Raw genomic sequence first — 16,269 nt, forward strand, 5'->3', positions numbered from 1 at the left:
GTTTTGTTATGTATGTAAGCCCCTAAAATATCAATATCAATTGAGTCCATAGACGCATCCATGATATGAACTTCATGAGCCTCAATTTGAAGTTTCTTATTTTTTTAGAAAATTTTAACAAAATATTTTGAAGTATGGCATATATGTGTTAAATATCCAATCATACCATATTTATAGCAAGAATGCATCGTTATTTTTTTTCTAATTTAATTAGTAATGGAACGTTTATTCTTTCTATATGGACAAAAATGGTCATGACCATGACTGCTTTGGTACTTATGAGCACCTTTTCTATGTTTGTATAATTTTTTCTTAGACTTTGAAATATTAAGTGCATGAGATTCAAGAACTGTGGTTCTAATAGAATGAGCTTTTCCATTATACAAAAGTAGCTCTTTTTGTTTTTCCATAAGAAATAGATAAGACATGAGATTAGAATGACTTTGAAATTTCATATTCTTTTATTGTTGTATAAGCATAGTACATACAAGAAGAAATGTAGAGAGAGTTTTTTCAATCATTTCTACTTTAGAGATGCTTTATCCATACAACCATAGTTGAAAGACAATAAAATATATTTCACTATTGAAAGTATTTAAATTTTAAAAATTCAAGATGCATAAATGTGTCCAATCTCAATGTGCATGTGGAAAGAAAATGGTCATTTTATGATCAAACCTAAATTTAAGATTCTCCCAAAGTTTGCCTAGATCTTCCATTTTTAAATATTGATATTGTAATGTAAATACAAGATGACAATGAAAGAGAAGAAGTGCTTTCCAATAGATAGTAAGAAGAATAGAAGTACTTACAGCAAGAGATTCTTCAAATAGAATTGCATCTGAGAGGTTTTTTTACAAATAAATTTGCTTTTGTCATTTTTTTCTGTAACAGATAATTATTTCCATCAGCATCTAATGGTAGAAATAGAAGAGTCTGAAAATATTGGGATGTAGTGGTGATAGTTGGAAACATAGTAAAGGCAGTTGAGAATGTTGAAGCATTTATTATAAATAAATTTGTAAAAAAAAAATATAAGATCAAGTAGAAAAGATTGAATAAAATGCACCTTGAAATGTAAAGTCAAATAAAATAATAAAATTCAACTTGAAAACAAAATATTAAAAAAATTGAGAAGATTTTTTTTTTTTTTTTTTTCCAAAAACAAGGATCTGCAATGGATTGCAGCAAGAGCAACAAACGGTGGACAGAGACAATAACAGCAATAATGACAATGGACAATGATGGTAGCAATGATAACAACAAAGATGGCAATTGCAAATGATAGTTTGGCGGTAAGGTTGTGAAGGTAGGCAGGAGCAAGCAGCAAGTAAGTAGGCAAGTAGCAAGCAAGTAATAGCAAGTAAATAGACAAGTAGCAAGCAAGTAGTATGCAGCAAGCAGGCAAGGCAATGTAGTGTAGGGAAAAAAAATGAGGGGAAGATGAAGGGCAAGGTATACACAAGTCTTTAAGAACCAAGAGTAATGCACGAGAGCAGTCATGCTGATAATGTATTGAGAATGTTTTAGAAATAGATACAAGAATAGCTAGAAATAATATGCACATACACACATACACAAGAAAGTATATAGAAGGAAAAAGAGCTTCTAAACAAAACTATGTATTGATGTGGTTGTATCACTTATATACAAAGAGAAGGAAGAGAAGATAAGCAGCTTCTCTCCACTACATTCTAAACACTATATCTACAATATTTACTATAAATATAGTAAATGTTATGGAGAGCACAGGCTACATTTAATGCTCTCAACAAAAACAAAGACAAAGCAAAAAGTCACTCTTTGAGTGAGTAAAGCAATTGACCACTCCTACCTAGAGCTCAGAGATGATTACGCTGGCCTACATTGAGCTGTGCTTCAATTTGGTGGAATTTTTCGAAGCAAAATGCTGCTCTCGAAGATTTTCTTGGCCAAAATAGTTACCATGAAGTAGAAAATCACTACAATTATTCCTCCTATTACCAGGGTGTTTCACAGCACAAGTCGTTAACCTTAACCTTAATGCTTTGGTCCCAGAACTTCTAAACCTACATTCTCGCCAACTGTAGAATGTGAAACTATTACTAGGGCTACGAACAATAATCCCAACTTAAAAAATTCCTTTCGCTTCTGCAGCTGCCAGTGAGCACTAAGACGGGACACAGGAACAGTGACAACAGAATCGAAATCTACAGTACAAAACCTAAAGATCCTGAAGACTGGGTGCTGGATACCAAATCCATTTCAAACAAATCTCATCCGCTGCATCACACTCGGAACTGATTTTGTAAGTCAGGAATCATCCTCGCTTTTCTCTATCCAAAAGCAGAGTGAAGTTGGATGATATTCTTGACCGAAATTTGAGCAACGATTCCAAAACATGGCTGTTTGCTCCGAGATTCAGCTTTTTCATCACGTGCTGCCTACTTATACATTAACGATGCTCTAGGGTTTGACTCGAGTCATTCATCACATGCATGTTGTGAATGATTCATGCTCCAGTCAATTGCATGCAATTATGCTCTGAATAAACGCCATATTCCCTACGACTGAGTTAGACACCTATCTCTTACATTGTGCCTTAGTATCTTTTTCACAACCAGCCTCCTAACGGCCTCTTGGTATCATCCTTTTACTGTTGAGTTCCAGTGGCACTGCATTGATGAGTCATTCCCTTGGTGGACAAGGGATAATCCAGTTTTTCGGGTTTGTGTTGAAGAACCCCACGAGTATTGGCGAGGACACGAAACTGCTTTCCAGACAACATTCCGACTTAAAATCCTGTACAGAGGGCACACATCTAGGTTCACTCCGCGACTTCATATGTGTGATTCGTCAAAAATCGCAAAAAATAAACCCGTGTAGAGACAGGAAAAAGATCAACAGCAAGTGAATAAATGAGGATGCTCACGTGTCTTGCAACCATGAATCATCCAGTAGCAAATTGTTACTTTGACCATCTATGCTGAGATCATAACGTTCTGAAAATCTTGGCAAGCCAGGTCCCGTGGGGGAAAGATTCAACAGCTCATGATCAAGTTGAAGTTCCTGTCCCCCTCCCTGCCCTGCAACGCCACCACCTGAACCCATGCCGGAGGTCTCAACTGATAGGCCACTGTCAAAGTTGGAAGGCAATGAAACCCCCAAGTCTTCTAACATAAAATCTGCTTCATTTGCTTCCACCATTGGCGTTGGCAGCGGAGCCGGAGCCGGAGCCGGAGTCGAAGTGTGGTCCAACTTGTCTTCGAATTCACCCACCTTGTTTGAGTTCTCAGGTTTGTCAAGGGTACCAAGCCCAGAGCTTGTAGCTCCTGAAGGCCCAGCACCGCCTGACGCTCGGTTTTCCACTGAAGGTTGAGATTGAGGCTTAGGGGAGTTTTGAAACTTTGTTTCTACCGGTTTGTCAGGTTTCTTGTACTTAATCTTGACAGCGCCTGTCCGAGTACCAGGAGCAAATTTCTCTCTCTCCACTTTCGTCCTCTTCCTTTGCACTTTTTCCAGCGAGTCTTTCCGAGATATATCCTCTCCTTTCCGTTGTCTGATAAGGGAACAAAATAATTATTGTAATCCATGACGGAGGAGGATAGTTGACCAGTTATATGTACACCTTTAAATGAATACCACATTTGACATTACCCAGCGAGATAATTGTCCTACTCATGATCCACTGAACCTAACAAATCATGTAACAAGCAATCTTGAAAAGTCGACATAAGCAAACTCCAATCACGAGAACATAGTACAGATATCATACCTTTCACGAATAATGGCGAAAGCTTCCTTAGTGGCATATGGAAAACCTGACTTGGGATCTCGGTACCTTCAAGTCCAAACAAGAAGATTATTTCAGAAATCGTGATTCACTCCTGAGGTCGGCCAGAAAAGAGACGAGTCTGTTAAAGCTCTTCCGTCTGCACATGTCTGAACTATAATGCAGTCCAGAGCCATTCCATGCTGGGCGAGAGAAGACTGTAGACTATTCACTCAAGAAACACTCATGCATATTGCAAACTTGACAAAGATCTACTTTCTTCTTTGCAATGAAATATCATGGATAAGTGGTTGTGACTAAACGAATATAACATTTCCTCTTGGTTCATGTACCCTGTAGTAATGTGCAGGAAGATAAAGAGCCAACTAAGGCAATGCAAATATACTGAAGTCCTCAGAGCAATTGTATCAAAAGGTGAAAGAGAGAGTAGACATACTTAGCAAGTAGCCCAGTCACAACACAGACAGGCTGCTTTGGATCTGCACATCACATTCCAGATGTACCAAGGAGAATCAGAAAAGATGATGAAAATATCAGAGAGGAAGATGCCACAAAGACCAAAATAATTGTCACATGCGTACTTCTGAAAGTGAACGTACAAGGAGGCGCCTTGGCATTTATAACCTCTGGTACTTCGGGCATTTTTACGAATTCCAAGACATTAATACCTGCTATCACAGCAAACCCCACAGATAGCAGACTTTAAGAACATCGTGTACATTACGTCATAAATGTATGTACACGAAATTCACACATCAACTTGAGCAACCTTGGATCTAATTCCTGCCGAACTTTCGAAACATAGGAAATGAACGTACACAGAACATTCATATATCAAGTGGAAATTTTGTGTATCCAACCTTAATCCCAAACTACAAAGAAACATGGCTTCTTATCATCGGATGCAGAAAAATCTACATCCCCTAATGAGCTGGGCGGCTGGTGAATCAATACAAATCCTTGCGTGAATAAGGTCTGCGTTAGATGCAATACTCTGTGACATCGACTTCGATAGGCAACCGTAAAGTAATGATTATTGTGTGCCCTAAAAGTCAGAGTTCATACGCGAAAAATGAATCTATGTGCTTTTGATTTTTCAGGAGGACGTACAAATGCATACCTTCTTTGGAATAAAATCTAATAAGAGGTCCACTGTACACCTCCTTATTAATTATTGCCTTCCGCTTGACCTCCTCTTCTCGAGCCAACAATGTCTCCAAAGACTGCCGATTTTGAATTTCTACGAAGCCAGATTCCAAAACATGATTAGTAAATACACCAAAACGAATGCTACTTGTAAATACAGGAACGTAATTGGTGAAATCGTACTATGCAATAAAATAAATAGACAAACAACAAAAATCTTGTAGAATACAGAAGTTGATTAAAGAACGACTGAAAGAAGAGGGCATCTAAAAACGATACAACATCTTCGCATGCAATAAAAGTACAAGTAAAATGGTGTATCCGGACCTGAAAACTATCCGCGAATAAATAATAGTCAACCAGACCCAAGAGCATACTAAGTGCATTTTTGCAGTTCTGTGCCATTTTCCAAGTAATAGCTTGTAAAGAGAAGAAACCTTACTTACCGGTCTGTGCAGCTTCTAGAAGCATCTCTTCCTGCGTCATTTTCCTATCTTCACCTTCCCTTTTTTTCTTCACTATCTGCATACATCACATCTATTTGTCAAGAGCCTCATCATAACGTAACATTAACCAATGCCACTCAACAATTACGAAGGCAACGTGGAACAACTGGTAATAATGATATACAGACTCTAATAAGCACACCCTCTTCGACCAAACAGCCTAAATGATTTCCTTTTGTTCCTTTTTATAAGGGAAAAGTATGTCTAAATCATGTCAGAAATAACTTGAACTTAAAACATACCAGCCGACTGACGCTGAAAAGCAACTAGAATAGAAGTTCAGCTCTACGGCTGAAGCTGTTGAAGACCTTTCATAACAAGGGTGCCCAAGTAGTATACCTTCGGGAGTGCCTGTTGTATTGCACGTTGCGCCTCCCTTTCGGCTTGCCTTACAATCACGGAAGTTCGGGTAGACTTCCGCAAGAGCTTTTCGCCCTCTTCAGTTTCACCATCTTCCTTCTCGGGACTCGGGCGAGTTGCCTGTCGAGGGGTTTTCAAAGTAGGGAGGGGAGTTTCTCCTGCATCGGCTGCTGCTGCAGCTTCTTCCAGAAATGATACACCTTTCTTCTTAGTACTTCCTGAAGGGCCTTTCTTGAGCGGCTTCTTACCACCAGGAGGTAAGATTTGTTTTTTCTTAGGACGCCTGGCCGATGTAAGGATCCTCATCAGCGTGTTACAGAAGCAATTTCAGGTAGGTCGTGGCTACACCCTATAGAGTATCTTGCACTTATGCGCTGGATTTTAAATAAATCAAAACACAGATTTGAAAAACACTACCATATAAGTTAATCAGAATCAAGTCAGAACAATCAACTCATTTACACAGTATGGAATAAGCCATGTGAGGAACCTTTCTTTCTCCTCAACCTCTTCATCGCCAGATTCGTCTTCCTGCAGGAAAAAAGCCAACATTTATGAATCTCCTAAAAGAACTGAATCCAGCTAATACATTCGAAGCCATTGAAGTATATTTCCAAAGCCATATGCGAAGCACATATTTGTGTTGTTTACAAACTCACACCTAAAAATTACATACGATTGCTCCCAAAATTCAAATGGGCTGGTGCACCAACAAAACAAACTGTCATGCGGCACCTTGGAACGAAACCAGACCTACAATTACAGTAAATAGCAGAATTCAAAGGGGCCATAAAATGCAATGAAATACATCATCATTAAAATCACTGTCGAATTCATCGGCAAGCTCTTGTTCTTCTTCATACTCATCATCGGCTACGTCCTGCCAACCAACGCACAGTGGCAGCCATATCTCAGCCAAAGAAATACAACAGATACATTCTTGAAGGACGTGTAACAAAAACAGGACATCTACACATTCTAGTCCTACATTTTCCGACGACGAAATTACAGACGCAAGAGTGCTCCTAGTCGAAACTTCAAATAAATGAGAAAACCTTACTTCCTTAAAAGCATCCTGGTTCCAAAACTCTTCATCAGCTTCAATCTCCTCATCCAACAACTTGGATAATCTGCTCAGTCACAAGAGTACAAGTGGTTTTACGTAATCAAACTAGACTTTTTTAAGTACGAGTCAATGTACAGAGCGTGTAAATATAATATAATCTCCACAAAATCTTGCGCTACTAAATTATCCCATTTTTCTAAGTGATGGTCCACAGGTCGTGACCACATTGTTAAACATAACATAGCCCAAACCAGCTCAGAATAAGACCCGGAAACCCAACATATACTTGTGTCGAGGCTTGTTCCGGGCCTATTCCAGCGGTTGATTGACTATAGAAATAAGAATGGAAAAAAAAAAAAAAAAAAAAAAAAAAAACCTTTCAGAAAAAATTTAAAGATCGCAATCTGTAAGAAATACACTACCCAACAGGAGCTCGAAATTCTAAAACAGAGTCCCAAGAATTTGCTAATAAATTAGGGTTTTCCACGAACTATTAGATGCAAGGGACCCATAACTACTAACAATCCCTAAAACCCAATTCGAACGCAGATTTCTCTTTTGCTTGCAACCAATGTCGAGAAGACCTCAAAACAAGGAAGAAATAAGAGTACCGCTTTCCGCGAGTAGCCCGCGTAGGACGGGGAAGAGCCGGTGCCATCGTTACCGCGCCAACTCCGATTGGTTGACGATTCTACAAGTAGTTCTATGTATGTGCTTCAATCGCAACTCCAATCATAAACCCAGATGCATTAACAGAGCCGATGCATGAGGAGAATCGCGAAATCGAACGCAAAGAAAAACTTTTTGCGCGGTCTTGCGACGAGAAGTGTCGGCGGCGACGACGACGACGACGACGACCGCCGCAGACGCCGCAGACGCCGCCGCGCGGCGATTCTCCCATCCCACATTAACACCCCAGTCAGACACACTAGGGTAGGGTTGGTCTTTGCCGCCTAACAAGAAGAAAGTTTAATACAACAATGTTACTTCATTTGCTTGGATTTGAACAAAAAATTAAATTAAATTAGACCACTTCTTACTTGCATATATATATATATATGTATGTATGTATGTATGTGTGTCTGTGTGTGTATATGAGTGTTATGTGATGGATATAAAATAAATAAATAAATAAATAATCATGTGCATATCAGAAACAATGAATATGATTTTTATTTTATTCATCATATTTTTATTTATTTATTCCTGTTTGATATTATCATTGCTACCTTCACAATTTTTTTATTTGTACTAAAACTCAATTAGTTTTGGTATCACACTATCATCCTCAGGCATAGAAAATGCCTTCTGCATTTAAATATCAAAGCCACATAAAGGAATCATGAACTCAAATACAACATACAACAATTTGATGCTTGAATGTTAATTAATATCTTAATTGAAGATGTGGATGAGTAGTGATGAAATTTTACAGCTGACACTTGTGAGTTTTAGAGATAATATCAAGGCTAAGGATAACAAAGAAGCATTTGTAAAAATAAACAAAAACAAAAAATGTAAAGAGATTTTTTTAATATATATGTATATATTGTTGTAAGCATAGAGTTCTTTTTGGAGCTTTGTGTGGTGAATGTTGAAATATTGCAAATTTTTGTTTTGATTTTATTCTTTTCTGTCTTGTGAGAGCATTAAGTCATCATACTCCAAAAAAAGTAAGAAACAAAGAAAGAAAAGTGTGAAAATAGGGTCATGTATGGTGCAAGTGATAGTTATATTGATTCATTGGCATTCAAACGGCCAATATTCTTTTGTTTTAGATAATCAAAACAATGGACAATGCATGATGATTTTGTAAAGTCTCTTTCAAAATGGCAGTATATGTTCACAAAAACTTCAGACTTTCTTTAAAAGAATCCACATTGAACAGTTGGCCTAAAAAATAAATGAGTAAATTTCAAATAGAAAACACTCATTTACTCACAATCCTTTGTAATCAAAATTGGATAGTACAACAATTTTACGACTTTTAAAAAAAACAAGAAACAGAAGTTTTATAACAATTAAATTATCGTAAATATACATATTTTTATTAATGTACATAATATTTTAGATAGGTACTGTTTTGAATGATTATAACAATAATACCCAGAAATATTAAGACATGTTTATCACACAATATAATAGAGACATGAAAGGCACCCACCCCAACATCAAAGTTAATCCCCACAAGCCACCATGCACAAAAACCCAACCTTTAGTTTAGAACCCAAAAAACAGGTCAGAATGAGAACCAATGAAGGACCTCAAATGACACAAGGGTCTAGGGATGTGGAGCATTGGAGAGTCACACAGGAGTTGGGTGTACACATTGCACAGTTTTATGATCATCTTTTAGCATATGAAAGATCACCCTTGTGCAACAACACAAAATAATATGCATAATCAAATAAACCACCATTTCAGATCCACTATGATTGGTACCATTTAACAAAGGGGGAAATGTGGCCTTCATTTTATGTAACTTAGATATAAATAAACGAAACCCACCTCCAATTACACAAATTAAAAGAATATGTTCCACACAATGAGGGCAAACAAGGGAAGAGAGAGAGCGAGAGGGGAATTGTGGAGGAGAGGGATAGATGGCCATGAATTAGTGCGACACAAGTAATAGTATTAGTAGGAGTAGTAGTAGAAGGCAAGAGAGAGTCGGCCATGGCCATGCCCAGCCAAGGGCGAAAGGGAGGAGGAGCAGCAGGGTTGGTGCCGGGTCTACCGGACGCGGTGGTAGCGCATTGCATTCTGCCGAGGCTGCCGTGGTACGTGCGTCCGTGCATGCGCGTGATCTCAAAGGCATGGAGACTAGTGCTGGACGACGAGGAAAGTGCCTGCTTGCTGGAGTCTCGCACCAAAGAGCTCTACAAACCCCAGGGATTGTTCCTCATCCACGAACTCCTCCGCACCTCGCCGGGCATGCCCGCGCACCACGAACATGACGACGACGAGGAGGAGAGCGAGGGAGGATCGGCCACGCTACCCAGCGCTCGGCTCTCCTCCCACGATTCTGACGACGAGCCGTCTGAAATCTTCCTTCTGCGAAAATATGCCATCGAAATGTGCGACGTGCGTGACGGATCCTGGCATCGGTTGCCCCCGATTCCAGGATATCCGTCTGAAATTCCGTCCAGATGCAGTTTCGTGTGCGTCGATGGGAAGCTGTATGTGATGGGAGGCATTCCTGACAGTACTAAAGCCAAAGATAGCGCCGAGATGCACATGCTTAACGTTGGATTGGTGAGCCTCTCTGTCTCTGTGCGTTTTCTTTCATTTTGTTTTGTTTTTGTTTTGTTTTCTTGTCGCATCCATGTTGACATTTGGAGCATTTCACAGGGCCATTGGTGGTGGGAACAATGTGCCAGCATGCATTTCTCGCGGGCATACGTAAAATGTGCTGCTCAGGGCGAGCATATCTACGTTGCAGGGGACACTTGCCCCGCCGAAGTTTACGATGTCGGTGCCGATCGGTGGCACCGCTTGCCTGACATGGTCGATGTTCAGTTCTTTTGCAATGGGATGCTCGCACTCAACCACCAGATCTATGCTTTTGGCTACGACATCCTTGACCCTGATGTTGTGGTTGAACCAGATGTGTACTCCGCTCAAGTGTTCCATCTCTTGTCCGGACAGTGGAGCACTGCCTCCTTCGCCTTCTCCAAGTGCTGCACCTCCGCTTCCGGCCGCTTGATGCTTGATCTCGTCGACGGAGCCCTAGTTGTCTTCGACACCTCATCTTGCACCTCCACCACCCTCCACGGCACATTGCTCGTGAGCTTCCCCCACCATCACCGTCATTCTTCATCTTCTATTTCTTGATTATTTGTACACATACATATATGTGTGTGTGTGTGTTTATGTGTGTATATATATATATATATATATATATATACACACACAGAGAAGCTGATTTTATTTTTATTTTTTTATATTATTTTGGCAGGATGTGGTTGGCATGAGCAAGGGGTGGAGACAAGAAACGGTGCGCTTTTTTATAGAAAATGACTACATCCACCTCACACCTTGTCAAGTGTTTGATCTTGTAGTGCTTGAGGTTGCTCAAAAACCTCTTCAAGTGTACACTCTGGTTTCTCTCCATGGATCACGGTTACGCACACTATGGCGGGGTATCGTGGATTTGGATGCTTGCAAAGTGACATGGGATCAAATTATCACTTGTCGTTTCAGGCTTTGTCAACTGGATTCGGAGAACCTATCTGAAATATGCTGCATGTCCTCATAAAACTCGTGATTTTTTTGCGACTTAAAGAAAACCATGCTGAATCTGACAACCTTTTATCAAGATTGAAGTAAAATTAAAGTGCTATAAAGATAATAGTTAACCATACTATCTTTAAAATGCTATAAAGCATAATTGAAATGGTTTACTATTAACATTACAGCTTGAGGCAGATTATTCAAGCATTATCTCGAAAAGTCTTCATTCTATATGTTAAACCAAGTTTTTGGATTGTGTTTTGATTTCATTTTGAGCTAATCAATAGATAGATGTATATTGTTCTAAACCATTAATGATGTGTGTCTGTACAGATTCATACGTGAACTTTGTAAAGCTTATTTTTTCTGGTCATAGAATAATGCTTCAGAATGATAATGATACGCTAAGTCCAAAAGATCTGTGGCTTAGTATCACTTTGTCACCTATTGAAGCTTTATTTATAAGCACATCTTCTTTTGTACATATCAAAGAAGAGAAGTATCATTGTTCGAAGATTGACATTCCCAGACACTTCTGTACCATGGTTTTTCTTTGATTTCGTTTGGAACTTGGGAGGAAGTGAGAATATTAATGTCCAGCCGATTCAATCCACCCAACAAAGTTCTGAGTTAGAATGGCAGGAACAGATACCATCGGAGGCACAATTCTAATGATTTTACATAAACGACTTAACTCACGTAGCAGTAAACTGTGACCCAACCTGAAACATCAAAACAAAGTTTACGCTTCCACCAGAACGTAAAACAAGTACTCTTACAAACCTAGTCCCCTGAAACGTTATGTGTCAAAGAAGGTGCACCAGGTACAACAGTCTTAAGCCCAATTCATAAAACCTTTGAGGAGAAAGACTTTAGCAAAAAGAGATCACGGAAACACAGCTTGCATTCATGATGCACCTCATCTTGAAGATGGCCCTCAGTCTTTCGCTCACCTCCACGCAAATCATAAGATCATGACCAAATAGTGTCTTGTGCTCAAATGATTTGCTGCAAAACCTCCAAGTTGTAGGTGGACTGAACAGTTTCTCAATACTAGAACTGACGACAAGTTGACTAATCGCTGGCACAACTGACAATCGTTGCATCGTAATGGGGTGTGTTACATCCCAGCCGAGCCTGCGATATGAGTAATCAGCACCAGGATCGTCTTCTCTGCCGTGTGTTGAAAAGACTTAAAAAGAGGTGAGATTTAAGTTCCGATCAGTCACACACAAAGGTTCACGCTTCACGGTAGTCAATTATGAAGTAATTATCTTCTATCAACGAGGCGTAGTGCGAACTGCGACAGTCATAATCATATCTACCAATCTATAAATCCAGAACTTTAAGAAGAATCGTGAAAGTCACACAGGACAAGTTTTCAAAACGCACAAAACGTGTGCATCATGGCATTCGCCAGCTTTTGCTTTTCACGATCATCATCACTGCTTAATGAAAAACTTGGTCCAAGGCTTCTCGTTGGATTTCGGGAGCGATCTTTTCGCCCCCTCTTCCGATCCGAATTGGTGTAACCAAAGTCAAAAACACTCCTGGAGCTTTCAAAATTAGTTAATGCAAAATTATCACTCCTGTTCTTTTTCAGAAAAGCCTCCGTTTGCTTAACGCGTTTTACTTTTGTCTGCTTTCATAAACGCGGCTCCTTGCAGAGTATCTCGCTGCAATCTGTGCAGACCCGCCAAAATTTCTTCAGGATCCATAAGCTCGGGCCGTAACTTAGGATTCATGAGCTGCTGCGTCCGAGTCGGTCGAGAGACATACACCCTCTCATTTTGACACTCGTAAGTCCAGTGTCCCATCTGAAAACACTTCTGGCAATGCTGGGAACCTCCAACTGCCCCCGCTCCCGCTAACTTCGTTGGATCCTTCCTCACTCCTAACGTCACCGCCCTCTCTGTACTCAACAAATACATTTGCCTCTTCGCTTCCTTTCGCTCCTGCCACCGACTCGGTCCCTCCTCCTTCTGCCCGAACTCATTCACATTCGGCGCCACGGCAGAGGCAGCCCTCTCTGCTTGCGTCCGGCTCAACCCCTTCGCGACACACAATGCCGCTGCCTTGACCCTGTCCGCAGCAGCTGTTGCCGCGTCTGACTTTTCCTTCTTGAAATTCATTTTTCCCAAATCTTCCACGCTAAACTGTACACAAAATCCTGGTAAGGATATTGGTTCTCATGACGGCCTAGCAAAATGGAAACTCAAGCAGCCATCATCGCCGATGCAAACAGAAGAGCATGCAGCTTCAAGGATTAGAAACTATGAACTCTACGCAAACGAGCGCCAAACCCTAACTGCGTCCAGACTTCAAACGACGAAGACTGTTTGAAGGGAATTACTACTGGAAACCCAAAAGCTTCCAGAACAACATGGAAACAAAGCATGGACCCGTTCACACCTGCAGAGTTCGCAAAACCTCTTGCTGAAGACCCCATGCCCCTCGAATTGAAGAATATAATACAATGTTATGACAGATTCAGGTTGATTCCTCTCTGACATTCATGCTGCTCTAACACCCAGTTCCCGAATAGATCGCTCCCTACTTCTTATTGATTAAGGAGGAGGTTGATGTAGGTAGAATGGGGGAGATTAAAATTATAGTTTTTAATTGGGTCCACGTAATGGATAATTCTACTTATCTTCTTTAAAATAGGTATCAGTGTCTGCATGTATGTTTGAATGTTGTATATGAGAACTGGCTTGGGACTCTTGCTGCTTTGTTAGTAATATGTTTGAGTAAGATATTTCTATAGTTTAATAAACAATACCTAGATCAATCAGCATGCAAATATTTCAACCGAGAATCACGCAGACACATTTCATTCATACCATAAAAATGAAATTTAGAAATTTTAAATCATAAAACTTAAATATGTAGAATAACATCAAAACTTATCAAATAAAATAAAATAAAAGAAAAAATGTGTATTCAGAAATTCATTACACCTAATACACATACACATTCTAAAATACTTTAGTTTTACAACCAGCAAATGTGAATATAAATACACAAAACGATATTTTTACTTTAAAAAGAACTGAAGAAGAAGCATAATATTTACCTTGGAAAATGTTAGAAGTATAATTCATGTATTTAATACTTGAAATAATTCTTAAATAAATATTTATCAAACATATATGTGTATATATATATATATATATATATATATATATCCGATTTTAAAATGTGAATTTTATCCAAATAGGTATTACAAAAAATCTGTATGTATAATTTTGACTAATAGAATAAATATGTCCTTGAATAGACTTGTATACAGTAGTACAAAACACCTATTTTGTTGTCAAAAATATTAAAAGTCCTTCCATGAAATATCCTAAGATTCAATAGATGTTTATTTCTATCTAATTATAATAGTTCTCAATTCTTCTTCAGCAACTGTTAATTATATTTTTTTATACAGGTGTTATGTAATTATCATCTATACTTTTCTGAAAAAAATTTCTAAAATATTATTCAATCATAAATAAAAAAAATTAACAATATATTTTCTTATAAGTTATAGGATTTTTGTATTACTTGGATCTACATCCATACATTAGACATGTCATTAAACGTGTCCCATTTTCATCAAATATTTTTTACAGTAAATAGTTTTATTTAATAATTTATTGGAGAAGAACATACAACTAAGATATTTGTCCTGAAAGCATGTGCGGGATGATATCAAATTCTTAGTTTTACTCTAACTATGTTATGTACTACTGTACACAATTCTAGTCAAGAACAATCAAGGAATGAAGTGATATATCCATAACTGTGGAACGTCTATTTAAAAGTAAAACCTCCAACGTAGTATATTTGAAGCAACTCGGAATTTCGCAACATAACTTTATCATTGCATACCAGAATGCATCCCATAATACTAGGAATAATTTGCAAAAATTATTGATTGTGGTGGTTTTGATAATGAATTGATTCAAAAGTAAGTGATTAAAGTTTTTACAAGAACATATTTCATTCATTTTTTATTCCTATTATTATCTAAAAAAATGTAATAGTTTCTTTTAAATGTTTTTATACATACATACACAAATACAAAGATAACATTAAATGTGAAAATAAGATGTTCATTTATAAAGACACATTAAAGAATTCTATAAAAGTACATAACTAAGAGTTTCTATTTTATTTTTTTATTTTGAAAAATATTAACTTTCTTACATGTAATAATCATCTTCAATTTACATCAGAAAACTTATACATACATACACATATACAAAGATGATTTTATACAAAAATATTTAATGTCTTCATTGTTGAGTTTATTTCTGAAATATATTGCATTATGTGCCGTTGTAAAAATATATGCAAAAAAAATAAAAAAATAAAAAAAATTGAATTATTACATAATGCAGTGATGTATTTTTGTTTTACCTTTCTTATCATTAAATTTTGTATGGGTTAAGTTTAGAGCTTTAGTTTCATTTTAATTTTCATTCGTTTTTTGAGAGATGTAAAACTAGACGAGGATATTTATTAACTTACAAGCATTTTCTTATTCAGGCAAGATGACTAAGAAAAATTATTGCATACTAAAAATATATTCGCATTTCATATATATATATATATATACCATCGCCAAACACACACTTGCATGCTCTTCATTAGTTTATAAGCTGTATAAAGCAAGAAAATGGCTGTGCAAATAGCCTTGAATAGCTCTAGTATGCAAAGAATATCCGGTCAAAATAAGACGAATACCTCATCCTTTTCTTGAAATACATGCACAGTTGTGAGCTAAATTAGGGCTTTCCTTTGAAGGTTGTGTCAACGCTAGAGCATTTGTGTTTCATTCCCACAAGGGGCCCACGTTCTCACGTTCCCATGATGATCAGGAACCATTTCGAGACTGGTCCAGGAAAAAACCTGGACGTAATAATCAGGGAATTTCAAGACCAGGTCTCAAGACCCGGTCTATTCCAAGACCCTTCCAAGACTTGGCCAGGAAGAAGAAGAGAAGCTCCACAGAGCATCGCTTAGCTGATGAATGAGAGTCCACATCCATCCCCAAGACCTTTAGAGACAAGTCAACGCGTTGTCCATGTCAGATAACCACGAGGTCCAGGAGGACCACACTTTAATCACAGCGTGGCAGGAGTTCTTCGTGCATGTTTCCATCCACATATTTTCGTCCATGGATGACCAGATGG

At 38.3% G+C, this 16,269-nt stretch overlaps 3 protein-coding genes across 5 annotated transcripts; 1 reads left to right on the forward strand and 2 right to left on the reverse strand.

Moving 5' to 3' along the window:
• Positions 1–1,958: 1,958 nt before the first annotated feature.
• LOC112291360 (SWR1 complex subunit 2) lies at positions 1,959–7,647 on the reverse strand. Of its 2 annotated transcripts, none has more exons than XM_024538640.3 (12): positions 7,462–7,647; positions 6,845–6,914; positions 6,593–6,664; positions 6,275–6,315; positions 5,764–6,067; positions 5,365–5,440; positions 4,893–5,012; positions 4,372–4,440; positions 4,209–4,251; positions 3,755–3,820; positions 2,912–3,538; positions 1,959–2,781 (listed from the first exon to the last, which is right to left on the reverse strand). In XM_024538640.3, exons 1-12 carry the CDS (start codon positions 7,506–7,508, stop codon positions 2,625–2,627), a joined length of 1,692 nt encoding a protein of 563 aa, XP_024394408.1. In that variant the 5' UTR covers positions 7,509–7,647; the 3' UTR covers positions 1,959–2,624. The 2 variants fall into 2 exon arrangements, with proteins under 2 accessions (XP_024394408.1, XP_024394407.1); XM_024538639.3 differs by having other exon boundaries at positions 2,281–2,781; positions 4,354–4,440.
• Positions 7,648–9,256: 1,609 nt separating this feature from the next.
• LOC112291361 (F-box/kelch-repeat protein At1g16250) lies at positions 9,257–11,615 on the forward strand. Of its 2 annotated transcripts, XR_012218908.2 has the most exons (4): positions 9,257–10,105; positions 10,202–10,636; positions 10,809–11,175; positions 11,417–11,615. XR_012218908.2 is itself a non-coding variant. In XM_024538643.3 (3 exons), exons 1-3 carry the CDS (start codon positions 9,527–9,529, stop codon positions 11,106–11,108), a joined length of 1,314 nt encoding a protein of 437 aa, XP_024394411.1. In that variant the 5' UTR covers positions 9,257–9,526; the 3' UTR covers positions 11,109–11,293. The 2 variants fall into 2 exon arrangements, 1 of the variants encoding a protein (XP_024394411.1); XM_024538643.3 differs by lacking the exon at positions 11,417–11,615 and having other exon boundaries at positions 10,809–11,293.
• A 651-nt stretch (positions 11,616–12,266) lies between these two features.
• Positions 12,267–13,741, reverse strand: LOC112291362 (uncharacterized). The gene has a single exon (XM_073538686.2). The coding sequence runs from the start codon at positions 13,213–13,215 to the stop codon at positions 12,703–12,705; it is 513 nt and encodes a 170-aa protein (XP_073394787.1). The 5' UTR covers positions 13,216–13,741; the 3' UTR covers positions 12,267–12,702.
• Between the last annotated feature and the right edge of the window lie 2,528 nt (positions 13,742–16,269).

This window comes from Physcomitrium patens, chromosome 14, assembly GCF_059467195.1.
Source record: "Physcomitrium patens ecotype Gransden chromosome 14, ASM5946719v1, whole genome shotgun sequence".
Taxonomy (NCBI): Eukaryota; Viridiplantae; Streptophyta; class Bryopsida; order Funariales; family Funariaceae; genus Physcomitrium; species Physcomitrium patens.